At 32.7% G+C, this 13,341-nt stretch overlaps 2 protein-coding genes and 1 long non-coding RNA gene across 3 annotated transcripts; 1 reads left to right on the top strand and 2 right to left on the bottom strand.

Moving 5' to 3' along the window:
- Window positions 1-19: 19 nt before the first annotated feature.
- LOC104821802 (gibberellin 2-beta-dioxygenase 4) lies at window positions 20-3,332 on the bottom strand. Its single transcript, XM_010552800.2, has 3 exons — window positions 2,953-3,332; window positions 1,026-1,392; window positions 20-381 (listed from the first exon to the last, which is right to left on the bottom strand). The coding sequence occupies exons 1-3, from the start codon at window positions 3,330-3,332 to the stop codon at window positions 112-114; spliced, it is 1,017 nt and encodes a 338-aa protein (XP_010551102.2). The 3' UTR covers window positions 20-111.
- A 7,767-nt stretch (window positions 3,333-11,099) lies between these two features.
- On the top strand, window positions 11,100-11,539 carry LOC104821800. Its single transcript, XR_773122.1, has 2 exons — window positions 11,100-11,168; window positions 11,316-11,539. It is a non-coding gene; the product is annotated as an uncharacterized LOC104821800 (long non-coding RNA).
- LOC104821801 (prostatic spermine-binding protein-like) lies at window positions 11,389-12,882 on the bottom strand. The gene is made up of 2 exons (XM_010552799.2): window positions 12,322-12,882; window positions 11,389-11,842 (listed from the first exon to the last, which is right to left on the bottom strand). Exons 1-2 carry the CDS (start codon window positions 12,670-12,672, stop codon window positions 11,606-11,608), a joined length of 588 nt encoding a protein of 195 aa, XP_010551101.1. The 5' UTR covers window positions 12,673-12,882; the 3' UTR covers window positions 11,389-11,605.
- Between the last annotated feature and the right edge of the window lie 459 nt (window positions 12,883-13,341).

Below are 13,341 nucleotides of genomic sequence, written 5' to 3'. Positions count from 1 at the left end.
ATTAAAGCTGTCCCCAGAAACTGCTGAAACTAGTTCCAAAGAGAGAGAAGACACACAGAGACAATTCACTGGTCTACCTAAAAAAAAAAAACAGAAACAGTGAAGAAACAACTAGAAAGCAATGGGAGTGTGGTCGTCCGTACAAGCACGGACAAGAGTGAGGCGGTCGTCGCCAAGACGAAGGGAGTAGGCGAGGTTTTTGTAGTCGGCCCAGGTGAAGGACCTGTACTCCCGCCGTGGCTGCTCGGCCGACACGTCCGGGAGAGGGCTTATCCTTTCCGACAGCGGCGGCCCTGCGAAGTACGCTGTCGACATCCTTCTTCCCTGCCTCGTCGTCACCGCCCTGTGTCTCACGCTTTTGAACCTCCCATTCGTCATCACCTTCCAAAAATCCAAAAATTCAACAACAGTACCGTGTAATGGGATTGATCTGATCCGATACAAATAATATATAATCATAATTCAATCAAATCCATTATAAAAACTAAATGATTATCATTTCTTTAAAGTCGAAAAAATGTAATTCAAAACGGATTAAAAAATAATTGAAAAATCAGAATTTTTGTTGATAAATAAATAGTTTTATCAATAAAAATCGAAATCGAATCAAACCTCTAAACGGAATAAAACCCAATGTAATAGAATCAAATTTGATATATAAACCAAAATATTATAGATTTTATAAAATCGAACCTCGATATAACCAAACTAAAACTGGAACCAAACCCAAACCACCCCACTTAAAAGTAGTCTCTTATTCCTCACTTCAATTCCTCTTAAAACTGCTTTCTTCTTAAATAATAAATTTAAAATAATAATTAAATTATATTATTTTAGAATATCAAGATATATTAGCCTCTAAAAGACCTTCAAATATTTAAGCACCATTATCCGATTAAAATGATCAAATAGCATGGTTTAATCCATGAGAATAATTATAATGCAAAAGGTGCAAATTAACCACTTGTAAATTCATAATTAATCATATAAACACAATTAATAAAGGAAAAAAAAGGGAGACGGACCTGTAACAAGTCGCCTACGTTGACGCAGAAAGCTGATGTGTCAGGGGAGACCGGGACCCATGAACCGTCAGAGGTGGCCACTTGGAGACCTTCAACACCGTTGGATCTCAACACTGTCAAGATCTGAGGGTCCGTATGCGCCCCGAAGCCTACCCTGGGCAGTGATGTGGACCAATCAGAGAGCTTCTCGCCGGTCAGGAGTTGATCGGACGGTGGGTAGTGGTTTAGCCTCAAGACGCAGTCGCTATCTACGGCTCTGATCAACCGACTGAAGGTGTGAGGTGGGACCCGCAGACCCTCGGCCGTCAGCTCTAAGATCTCACACGCTAGCTGCTCAATTGCTTCAACGTAACAATTCACGGCCGAGCTGTCAAACGTGACACGTCACAACATATCCCTCCCATGCATTAAAAAGAATTCCATATCTTCCCGTACTAATTATTTTTAATTATCAGTAATGGAATAAAATGAAACCTATTAAATAAATAAATCTTTTTACTAGGGGGTGGGCGTTTCGAAAAACGGTTCGGGTTCGGAGACGGGAATGAATCGGTTCGGTTCTTTCGGTTTTACAAAAATAGATACCATTCGGTTTTTATATTGTATTCGGTTCGGTTCAGTTTCGGTATCGGTTCGGTTCTGAATTTTATTAAAAAAGGATAGATTTTTTTTCAAAATATTCGGTTTTTCGGGATTTTTAAAGTTCGGTTCGATTCTAAAAAAATTCGGTTCTCTAAAAATGGTACCGTTCGGGAATTTATAAGAACGGTTTCGGGTCGAGAAAATACCGTTTTTTCGGTTCGGTTCGGTTCGGTTCGGTTCTTCGGAACCGAACCGAAACGCCCAGCCCTACTTTTTACTGCGAAACAATATAATATACTTTTAGATCTTTATGAAAATATATCGTTTTGCTTTATATATATATATATAAGGGTATTATCCGTTAATGTGTATATATATGTAATATATGTGTGAAAAGATGGGTCGGGAGACTTTGTTTGTAATGTCAACTAGCAGAATGCCAGACACAGATATAGTCAGAGTAGCTTTGGTCCGTTGCAGATATAAGATAAGCTCCAAGCAACGACTCATTGCCCTTCTTCTATTTCACAATACAGACCGTTATCGAATTAACTCCAGCATGCATGTTCTACACAAGTGTAGTTATGGAATATTTTTTTTTGGTAGCCGGGTTTCCTGGGCTTCGGCCCAGACTAATCTCGGGAGTGGGAGCCATGTGAGTAGTTATGGAATATTGTTTTATAGTTATTGATCATGATTCATTCGGTGTTTGTTGAATTGTGCATGGCGTCGAGGGTTTGGATATTTTTGCATAATATACCAAACTATTTCTTATAGCATCCATCATTCATGCCAAATAACCGTCTTCTTCACATGATTTTTATTAGGTGTGTATATATACATATATATATATATATATTTGGTAAAAGGTAAATTATATATATATATTTGACTGTATGTTTACATTTATATATATTATTCTTCGTATAACATGAACCATGCATTCATATACAGTACTTAACAATATCGAGGCGCCACCTTAGCCCAATTATGCTAATAGTTACGAATGCATTATACGATGTACGTATATGGAAGTCTGTATACCTAGATGCATGCATCTAAGTGCATCAATCTATAGATACACATGTAGTTCTGTATCTGTTAACAAACACATATATAGATATATGTGCATATCGGGATATATATATATATATATATAACATAGATATATACACGAGACTCGTGGCTTGCAATGCAATCGCGCAGATATGAATGCAAGGGGCTGAAATTTTGGTACATACACAAGTATAAACAGAGATGCTGATATATATATATATATATAGATACACGTATTAGTACACATAAATGTATATACGCGTAAATAGATCAATGTGTACATACGTACCTGAATTTTAATGGGTGGGTGGAGATGGAGGGGGAGAGCAGAGAAACGAAGGAGGGATTGGGTTGAAGTAGAAGATACTCCACCTCGCCCGTGTCACCCTTGTGGCCGATATCACTGAACCCATAACCGAAAGGCCGGTTCGCCGGTCCGACCGAATGTTTTTCGTGAGCCGGTTTAGAGAAGAAGGCGATGGACTCTTGCTCCATTGCGGAGATGACGCGAGGGTCAACGCCATGGTTGACCACCTTGAAGAAGCCGACGGTCTCGCACGCTTTCACTATCTCGCTAGAGACTCGTGATCTGTCCAGCGACATGTCAATGGTGGGAATGCCTTCATCCACTGCCAATATTTTCTGGGAATCTTGCGACACAGCCACCATTTTAGAGAGAGAAAACAGACATGTACGAGATTAGATTTGCTTTTCCTTTTCACTTGTCTTCCTCTACATATATATATACACACACACACTAACACCCTTTCTCTCGCCAATTGCATTTTGGGTAAGATATATTAACATTGATAAAAGAATGTTTTCTTTTGTATATATATATATATATATATATGTGTATCGCAGATAATTTTCTTAAAATAATTGAACTACACGCAGAAATATGACAGGGAATATATTTTTTTTCTCATGCTGTTTTTTCTTTATTTAGACATATTCCTCGGGAGATTAAGGGAATCGAAGACTTTTGGGGTAAAGTACACAGCACAACCCCGGCTTGCCAGAAAGTTTGACTTGTTGATTAGTCACCAAACATTATATTTTTAGTTCATAATTAATATGCTACCTTCTCTATAATTAACCAAATAAAACGATAACTATTGCTAGTCAGTATATGTGCGTGTATATATATGGACGGGATCTATTTAGTATACAGTGGGGCACGTGTCCCCATATAATTATTTAAAAAAAGTTAATTTCTTCATAACTTTTATAAAAATAAATAATATTGATAAAGGCCCCCAATAAAATTACGTTTATTCATATAAAATTATACATATATTATTATTGGCCCACATAAAAATAGTTTTGGGTAGGCCGATGTATATATAGGGTTTTTTAATTGTCATCCACTCATTTACTGTTTGTCATTTCTAAACATGCAATAAGATATTAAAGTGTGATCGGAAATAACATTTTAGTCTTGTGAAAATGTTGGCCAAGAGCTCTCGGATTCTATACAAGGAAGAATGAAAAGAGGTAAATCTCTGCCACCTCTTTGTATTATTACCTCTATTGTGATATTATATAGTATTTAGACTTGATATCATTACTATATTACCATATTTTTGGTTCGACTGGTTGTACCGCAGCGGTTGCGGTTGCGGGTGACAGCGTTTTCAGAACGTTTGATAGCGATTATAAATGGTTAGTACTGATTGGCTGATAAGTTGCTGTTAGTAGCGATTGCGGGTGTGTGCAATTAGAAGTGAATGTTCATTACGGTTGCGGTTGCGTTTTGATATAAATTGTCAAAAAAAATATTATTTTAAAATAATTTTTTATAATAGTTTTAATTAAATTTTCAATATCATTTGATAAAAATTATTTACTAAATTTATAATAATTAAATAATAAATTTAAAATATAAATAATATCAATTTAATTTATTTTTAAGTAAAAAATAATTTTATTATAAAATTTATTAAAAATAATCATTATTAAACCTAAAAAGTATACTATTGTATTTTTTATTAAAATATAATACTGAAAAATAATATCAAATCATAACACTAAACAAAATCAACACCAATATATATATATTAATGTTTTATATAATTTCTAATAAAAATATTTTAGTTTTTTGGTCAAAACGCTGGAAACCGCTACCAAAACGCAAGTTGGAAGCTGCGATTAGAAAACACAAGTTTGGTTGCGATTGCGGTTGATAGCGGTTCAACCAGTCACTTTTTCAATCGCTCGCAACCGCCGAAAATCGCAACCGCTCCGTTTGCATGTGACAGCGGTGCAACCAGTCGCCCCTTTATAGATATAATAACAAATTTTTGAATTGGATTTTTCATTATTCAAACGGATTACAATATTTATAGATAGAGAATATTAATAGAATATATTATTTAATTAATATAAATATCTCAAATATAATGATAAAATCAAATCTAATATTACAAAAATCTTCGAATATTTTTTATATCTTATGTTTATGAAAAATTACTAATATGTAAATTTAACATATACACGACTGTTTCCGTAATTGTGATCCAGAGACATATTATTGTTCCACGATACTGGTTTCGTTAATGGTAAATATTATTAACGAAAAGCTAAACCTAAGCATTACAATAATATCTATATATAGAGAACAATATAAAAATGCGGGCTCCGAACTTAATGTCGTTATACGCATTAACCGCTATTATATGCAAATGAAAACGAAAGAAACCATGTTGTATTAGTATAAATATAAATCCGTATTTTAAATAAAAAAAATAAGATTATTTTATCTCTATTTCTTTAACTGTGCCAAGAAGGAATTCCACTGGTTGGATAATTGTCGACCATCGGAGTCTCGGGCGAAACACGGTTAATCCGGCTATTAATTTTGGACCAAGATCTGCAAAACGATCCGAATCCGTTCGAAAAAAGATGAGATTTATAATGCCTAAGGTCGCTACGAAATGATGGAACTGCCTTCACACACCAACACGAAATCTTTTAACGTGTTTTGTCCTCACTCGCACACATCTCGAAAAATATTTCGCATGAAATCACCCATTCTAAGAATATTCCAGAACAAACTACTTAACTTCAGAGTTCTCTCAATATAGACAAACAGAAAAAATAGACTCATCTTGTTGGTATAAATAGCTCGATCATTTTTTTAAAGGGATAATCGCATAAAAATACCCGAACTTTTACAAAAATCCCACATAAATACCCGAACTATAAAATTGTCATATAAATACCTGAACTTTTCATAACTCCCACATAAATACCCAAACTTTTAAATTTTTTCCAAATCAAACACTCATCCGTTAACTTCGTTAAAAGCAACTGTTGACTCAGCAAAAAACTGCTGACTCAGCAAAAAAATCCGGTTGACTCAGCAAAAAACTGCTGAGTCAGCAAAAAAAAATTATTAAATATCTAAATTTTTATCTACATATATTTAAATTAATATATGCATATAAATTCACATATATATACGAATATATATATATATATATTAAAAATAAAATTATTTATAATTAATAAAAATAATATATGTATTAAAAAATAATTATAACTAACATATATACATATAATATATATTAAAAATAATATTTATATGTATACATATTAATTATATATACAAAATATACATATACAATTATATTTATACATATATAACTAATATATATACAAAATATACATATACAACTAATTAGGGGTTTGTAACTAATTATAATTATATATATTAGTTGTATATGTATATTTTGTATATATAACTAATATATACACATATAAATATTATTTTTATTATATATTATATGTATATATGTTAGTTATAATTATTTTTATTTTAATATGTATATTATGTATGTATATAAATTTAATTATAATTATTTTTATTTTAATATATATGCATTAGTAATGATATATATATATACAGGGCTGGCTCAAAGGAGGTGCAAGTGGTTCTTTAGCACAGGGCCCCACAATTTAGATGGGCCCCATAGTTAAAAAAATATTTTACTAACTCTTAATAAATTAATATTTCTTAATATAAATTTAATAAATAATGAAAATCAGATTTTACTGAGTCTTTTTTCCTTCAAATTAGGTGGAGAATATCTTTATAATATTTATTATTAAGAATTCTAACTTTTTAGTCGTTTATGAACGTTACGATATTATATTTTTAATTAATAATTTTAATTTTTTGTCTATAAATAGAAAGTGAATCTACCTAATCTTGCATTATCTATTTCTAAAGCTTCATAACAAAATCATTCTCATACTTCTCATTGGTTTACACTTTTTATTCTGCGAACATCACAATTAAGGTAATATATTTATCTTTAGTTTTTTTTTTATATTTTCAACAAATATTATCAATGTTTATTTTTCTAATGATAACATTATCATTGCATTGCAGATTTGTTATTCTTTAACAAAAAGATAAAGTTTATTTGGATCACATTAAGTTGATTCATAAATTTCCAGAGTTTTTTGGTTCTCTTATTTTTTTTTAAATTTTTTAAAAATATATTTAATTATGTCATCTGGAATTAGAAAATATGAATCTGGATGTGAAAAACGTAAGAAAAAAAGAAGAGTTGAAGAGTTGATTCAATCTCAAAAAGGAGCTCTTGATAAATTTATCATGAAAGAATCACAAACTTCTACTCAAAATAAAAGTGAATGTTCTAATAATATAGTAGATATAAATGAAAGTGATAGTATTAGTGATGGTAATGATATACAAAATGAAAAAAATATTTTTGAAGAGAATGATATGTTTAATACTTTTGATCTAAAAAATGGTGGAGAAGGTAAGTCACCTGAATCTAACGATATGATTGATATTTTTGATCCAAGAAATTGAGATATTCTTGATTCTAAAATGATTGAAAAAAGTAAAAACGATAAATATTCTAGACGGTTTTCTTCAACGTGTTATACTAGAATTTTACCAAACGGTGAAAAATATAATAGGAATTGGCTTGTATATTCGAAAGAACTTGACAAAGTTTTTTGTTTTTGTTGCAAAATATTTAAAAAAAATATTGAAAAAGGTCAATTAGCAAATGAAGGTATTGGAGATTGGACACACTTAAAGAACATGAAATGAGTGTAGAACATTTAAAAAATCTGACAACTTGGTATGATTTGCGTTTACGATTCCAAAAGAATCAAACTATTGATAAAGTAGCTCGTACACAACTTATGAAAGAAAAAGATCATTGGAAAAATGTTATTTTTAGAATTATTTCAGTTGTAAAATTCTTCGCAAAACATAATTTAGCATTTCGTGGTACTAATGAGAAACTGTTTGAAAATAGTAATGGAAATTTTTTAGGGTTGATTGAAATATTGAATGAATTTGATCCAATTGTTCAAGAACATGTTAGACGTATAACGGATGATAAAATTCATCATCATTATCTTGGTCATAATATTCAAAATGAATTAATACTTTTACTTGCTTCTACAATTAAGAAAGAGATAATAAAGAATATAAAATAAGCAAAATATTTTTCTGTAATACTTGATTGTACTCCAGATGTTAGTCACCAAGAATAAATGTCTTTGATACTCAGGTATGTAGATGTCTCTTCTAATCCCATTAATATTGAAGAATCATTTTTAGGATTTCTAAATGTGAATGATACAAGTGGTCAAGGACTTTTTGATGTGTTACAAGATGAAATAAAATTACTTGATCTTGATATAGATAACATAAGAGGACAAAGTTATGATAATGGATCAAATATGAAAGAAAAAAATCAAGGTGTACAAAAAAACTTTTAGACATGAATCCTAGAGCTTTTTATACTCTGTGTGGTTCTCATAGTCTAAATTTAACATTATGTGATATGGCTAATACTTGTAGTAAATCTAAAGATTTTTTTGGAGTCATACAACGTATCTATACAATTTTTGTCAATTCTACTAAAAGGTGGCAAATTTTGAAAGATAATGTAAAAGGTTTATCTTTGAAACCATTGTTTTCAACTCGTTGGGAAAGTCATGTTGAAAGTGTTAAAATCATCAGATTTCAAATTTCGGAGATAAGAGAAGCTTTGCTTGAAGTATCTTAAAATGATAATGATTCTAAAATAAGAAGGGAAGCTAAGTCTTTAGCTATAAATGAACTTGATGATTTTGAGTTTTTGGTGGCAATAGTTATTTGGTTTGAAATATTAAACACAGTTAATTTGGTTAGTAAACATTTACAATCAAGTGATATGCGTATTGATGTTGCTATTGAAAAGATAAAATGTTTGATTTGTTTTTAAAAAAATTACCGAGAAACTGGTTTTTCTAGTGCTTTAGAAACTGCTAAAATTATTGCCATGGAAATAGATGTAGATCCTGTGTTTCCAAAAAGACGTGAAATTAAAAGAAAACGATATTTAGATGAAAGTTTAAATAATGAATCGTCGATTATTTCATTTTCTTCCGAAGAACTATTTAGGGTCAACTATTTTTTATATATTATTGATCAAGCAATTAGTTCATTTAATAAAAGATTTGAACGATATAAAAAATATAAAAATATATTTGGTTTTTTATTTACTCCAGAAAAGTTATATTCTTTTGATGATACAAATTTGAAATTATGTTGTAATGCATTTGAGACAACTCTTAGAAAAGATGAACACTCTGATATTGATGGAAACGAACTATGTATAGAGTTAAAATTATTAAAAGAATTTTTGTCTAAAGAAATTATGAAACCTATCGATGTTTTGAATTTTTTAAAACGTATGGATTGTTTTCCTAATGTGATGATTGCTTATAGAATTTTACTAACTGTTCCCGTGACTGTCGCTTCTGCAGAAAGAAGTTTTTCAAATTTGAAGTTATTGAAGTCATATTTACGTTCTACGATGTCCCAAGAAAGGCTTAATGGATTATCATTAATCGCAATAGAGAGCAGTTTTTAGAGAAGATCAATTATGAAGACCTAATAGATATTTTTGCTTCAAATAAAGCTAAAAGAATGATGTTATTTAAGTGAAAAATGATACAATTATGTTATTTTTGATAAATTTTTATTTTGTAAAATACAATTGTTTATATTAATATTTTAATACAATTCATAATTAAATTATATTTAAATATTTAACTTTTACATTTTTTATATAAAAATAAATATTTTTGTACAGGGTCCCGTAAATGTTTGAGACGGCTCTGTATATATATATTGTAGTTATGTATATATGTGTTTTATTAATTATAAATAATTTTATTTTTAATATATATATATATATTTGTATATATATATATATGAATTTATATGTATATATTAATTTAAATATATGTAGATAAAAATTTGGATATTTCATAATATTTTTTTTGCTGAGTCAGCAGTTTTTTGCTGAGTCAGCAGGTTTTTTTTGCTGAGTCAGCAGTTACGTCTAACGACGTTAACGGATGAGTGTTTGATTTAGAAAAAATTTAAAAGTCTGGGTATTTATATGGGAGTTATGAAAAGTTCAGGTATTTATATGACAATTTTATAGTTCGGATATTTATGTGAGATTTTTGTAAAAATTCGGGTATTTTTATGCGATTATCCCTTTTTTTAATTTATTTTTTACTGTGTAGTCTTATATCTATACAGTCATTGGATAACTATTATTCCGGTACATTCGATTCAATTATGTACCCTCTGATCTAGTGTTACTCGGAAACCACTCATTGTCCGTGCCACCTACACCATCGATCACTCCCATCTTCGTCCCAACACCGACTGTCACAGGATTTGAATTTGAATTCGTAGATCTGAAAAAATTAAGTTTTTGGGATGAACTCAAATCGGGTTAAACCCGACGGATTTCGTAACCTGTCCAAAAATCTTATTTTAAAAAATCTGAAAAAATAATTTCAAAAAAGTTTTTAAAAAAAAGTAAGAAATCTTAATCCAACGGGTCAGTCCAATCAACCCGACCCGAGTCCAAAAGCTTGATTTTATAAACCCAAAAAAGAGTCGGGTTGGTTTGAACCCGAGTCCAAAACCCTCAAGTTGAATGTGGGCCTAGAGGCCATAGACCGAACCGTTTGACAACCGTAAGTCAACCCATGAATCTCGGCCGAATTAGCTCACAAAACTCAACTTAGCCAATTCATAACTAATTCTCCCCACCAAAATTTTATACTAACAATTAGGGTGATCATTTCGATTCAATTATTCAGAAAAAATCTAATATGGTTCCAGGTTCCCGAACAAAACCATTAATAAATTCCAAACGATTATGTTTAAAAACCGAATCAATGGGAATCGAATCAAACCATGGAAAATTTAAAAATTCGAAATGATAGATTCTATTTTTAAAAATAATTTTTTTCTAACAGAAAACTAAAACCAAACATGATATACCAAACGGATGGTACAGCAACAGAATGACACGAACCAAGCAAATACCAAACCGAAAACGAATTGAATCCGGAAACACTCATCAGACGAATGCTAAATTAATAGATGTAATGGAAATTGATACAAAGTGTAAATCGGTTAATTCTCAATAGTCATGAAAAGTAAACAACAGCCTTTTGCTCCAAGTTTATTTGCAATGAAAATTAAAAAAAGGGAAAATTAATGGGATCAACTGTAAATGATACTAATGCTTTAGAAAACCAATTTATTCAAATGTCTTGTAACAGTTTTTTTTTTTGTGTGGGTAGAGTCAGAGGAAGAAGAAGGAAGGCGGCATTCGATGTCACGAATAGAATCTCCGAGTCTTGGAATGGAAACCAATTGGGAAAGGCACCATGTTAAAGATGGTGCTAAATGCATCAACATCAGATGAACTACATGGGGCATGAGAACCCCATCATCCAAATCTATCGGTTCAAATTCGATTTAACATTTTTTCTGCTCTGAAAATAAATAAAAAAGATCATCTTTTTAAAAGATGGGTCTCAACCCATCACAATTTGTACCTAAGGAGCTCTTGGTCCGTGTCAGTTTTGAGCTACCTCTTGGAAGGCCTCTCATCATCATCACCACCACCATCATCATCACTACCATCATCATCATCATCGTCCTTGGCGGCCCTCTTCCGCTTTGGCGGCTGACCACCCTCATCTTCGTCCTCTTCGTCGACGTCCTCTTCCTCACCATTCTCCTCAGGCTCAAAATCACTCGCATCTTCTTCGTCTTCTGCCCCAGCCACCGGCCTCACTAGGTACTCTGTCCCCAGATCCTCCTCCTACACGTTCCCACAGTTTTCAGAAAACATATCATATGGATTTAGGGGTTTCAGACAAGATTTATTATGTTTTGGAAGAGCAAATCAAAACATTGATTTCAGGCAACAGTTTTCAGACTTTTCTCTGGTCCGCAGGAAATTTACTCGATGAACAAAATATTTATCGCACTTTTCCTTTTATTATTTAGAGAAAATAAAAAGGATAAACCTTACTTTTAGGGTTTAAATTTCAGATGTAGCAAGAAAATTCTCCGGGAAAATCCGAATCTTTTCGTAAAATGCATATACGTTACTCAGATTTGGTTGACTTCCACGGGGAAATTGAGGCTTTCGGCTTAATCAGCGGAGATTGAAAGCAATAGGCACAGAAAACCACAGATCTAGTGTTTCCGACAAGGACTGTATCGTATGCAGATAAATAAAACACAAAATCGAGGGAAAGAAACGAAACCTATGAGATTTGAATTTCAGAATCGTACCTCTTCTTCGTCATTATCGTCCTCTTCGTCGTCGTCGTCGTCATCGTCGTCGTCGTCATCGTCACCGCCTCCGTTTCCATCTTCGTCGCCTTCTTCTTCCTCGTCTTCCGCCGACTGTTCCGGCGGCCCACCGGAGGAGTACAGCACCTGCACTTCATCGTCATCTTCTTCTTCACCATCTCCTTCCTCACTCTCGTCTTCGTCGTCTTCGTCATCATCTCCTTCACCGCCGTCTTTGTCGCCGTCGACTTCTTCTCCGTCTTTCGCTTCTTCATCACCGTCGTCATCGCTGCTCAGAACCTGAACTTCAGGTTCCTCCTTGAACTTCTTATCATCTTCAACGAGCGTCATCTTACCTCAGTGGCAATATTCCTCCAGAAAAAAAAAATCTAACTTCCCTAGGAAAAAAATTTCCAGACTTTTTGACAGAGGGAGGGGAAGGTGGGAGAGAGAGTGGCGAGGAGCTTCGACCAGCTCTAACAGTAGCCTCAGGAAATCTGATCTCAGCCGTTCAATTTAACTTTCTCGAGGATGACTGACGTGGCACCAGATCGGACGGTTCGCGTGAGAGAATAACATGGTTTTTCTGAAGAGGAGAAAAAGATGCCGTAGCGCCAAACCGGCGGTCCGGGTGATTAAATAATAAATAAATTAATATTGGTATTGTTTTCTTTCGTGGAGGTCACACGTGCGAGAGATAAAAATGTTCGGACTTCTCACGGAATATCCCACTATCGAAATACATGGGCCCTTGATGAGGCCCATTTACACCCTCTGAGATAGCCCGGATTAATAAACGTTCCTCATTTGCTTAAGCATAGATAATTATATATGGGCCCTTTACTAGGCCCATTTATGTTAGTGAGGTACTGTTGTTATCTTGGAATTAGGTCCTGATTTCGCCCAATTTTTAGGTTCAACGTCTTTCGATTCCTCCGATTCCAGTTGCACAATCTGCTCAAATTCGATTTGGTCAATCTGGATAGACGCCGAGGAGATCGCCATGGAAATGGCGGCCGC

The sequence above is a fragment of the Tarenaya hassleriana genome, unplaced genomic scaffold (assembly GCF_000463585.1).
Source record: "Tarenaya hassleriana unplaced genomic scaffold, ASM46358v1 Cleome34, whole genome shotgun sequence".
In the NCBI taxonomy this organism is placed as follows: Eukaryota; Viridiplantae; Streptophyta; class Magnoliopsida; order Brassicales; family Cleomaceae; genus Tarenaya; species Tarenaya hassleriana.
This window is presented reverse-complemented; position numbering and strand designations above follow the sequence as displayed.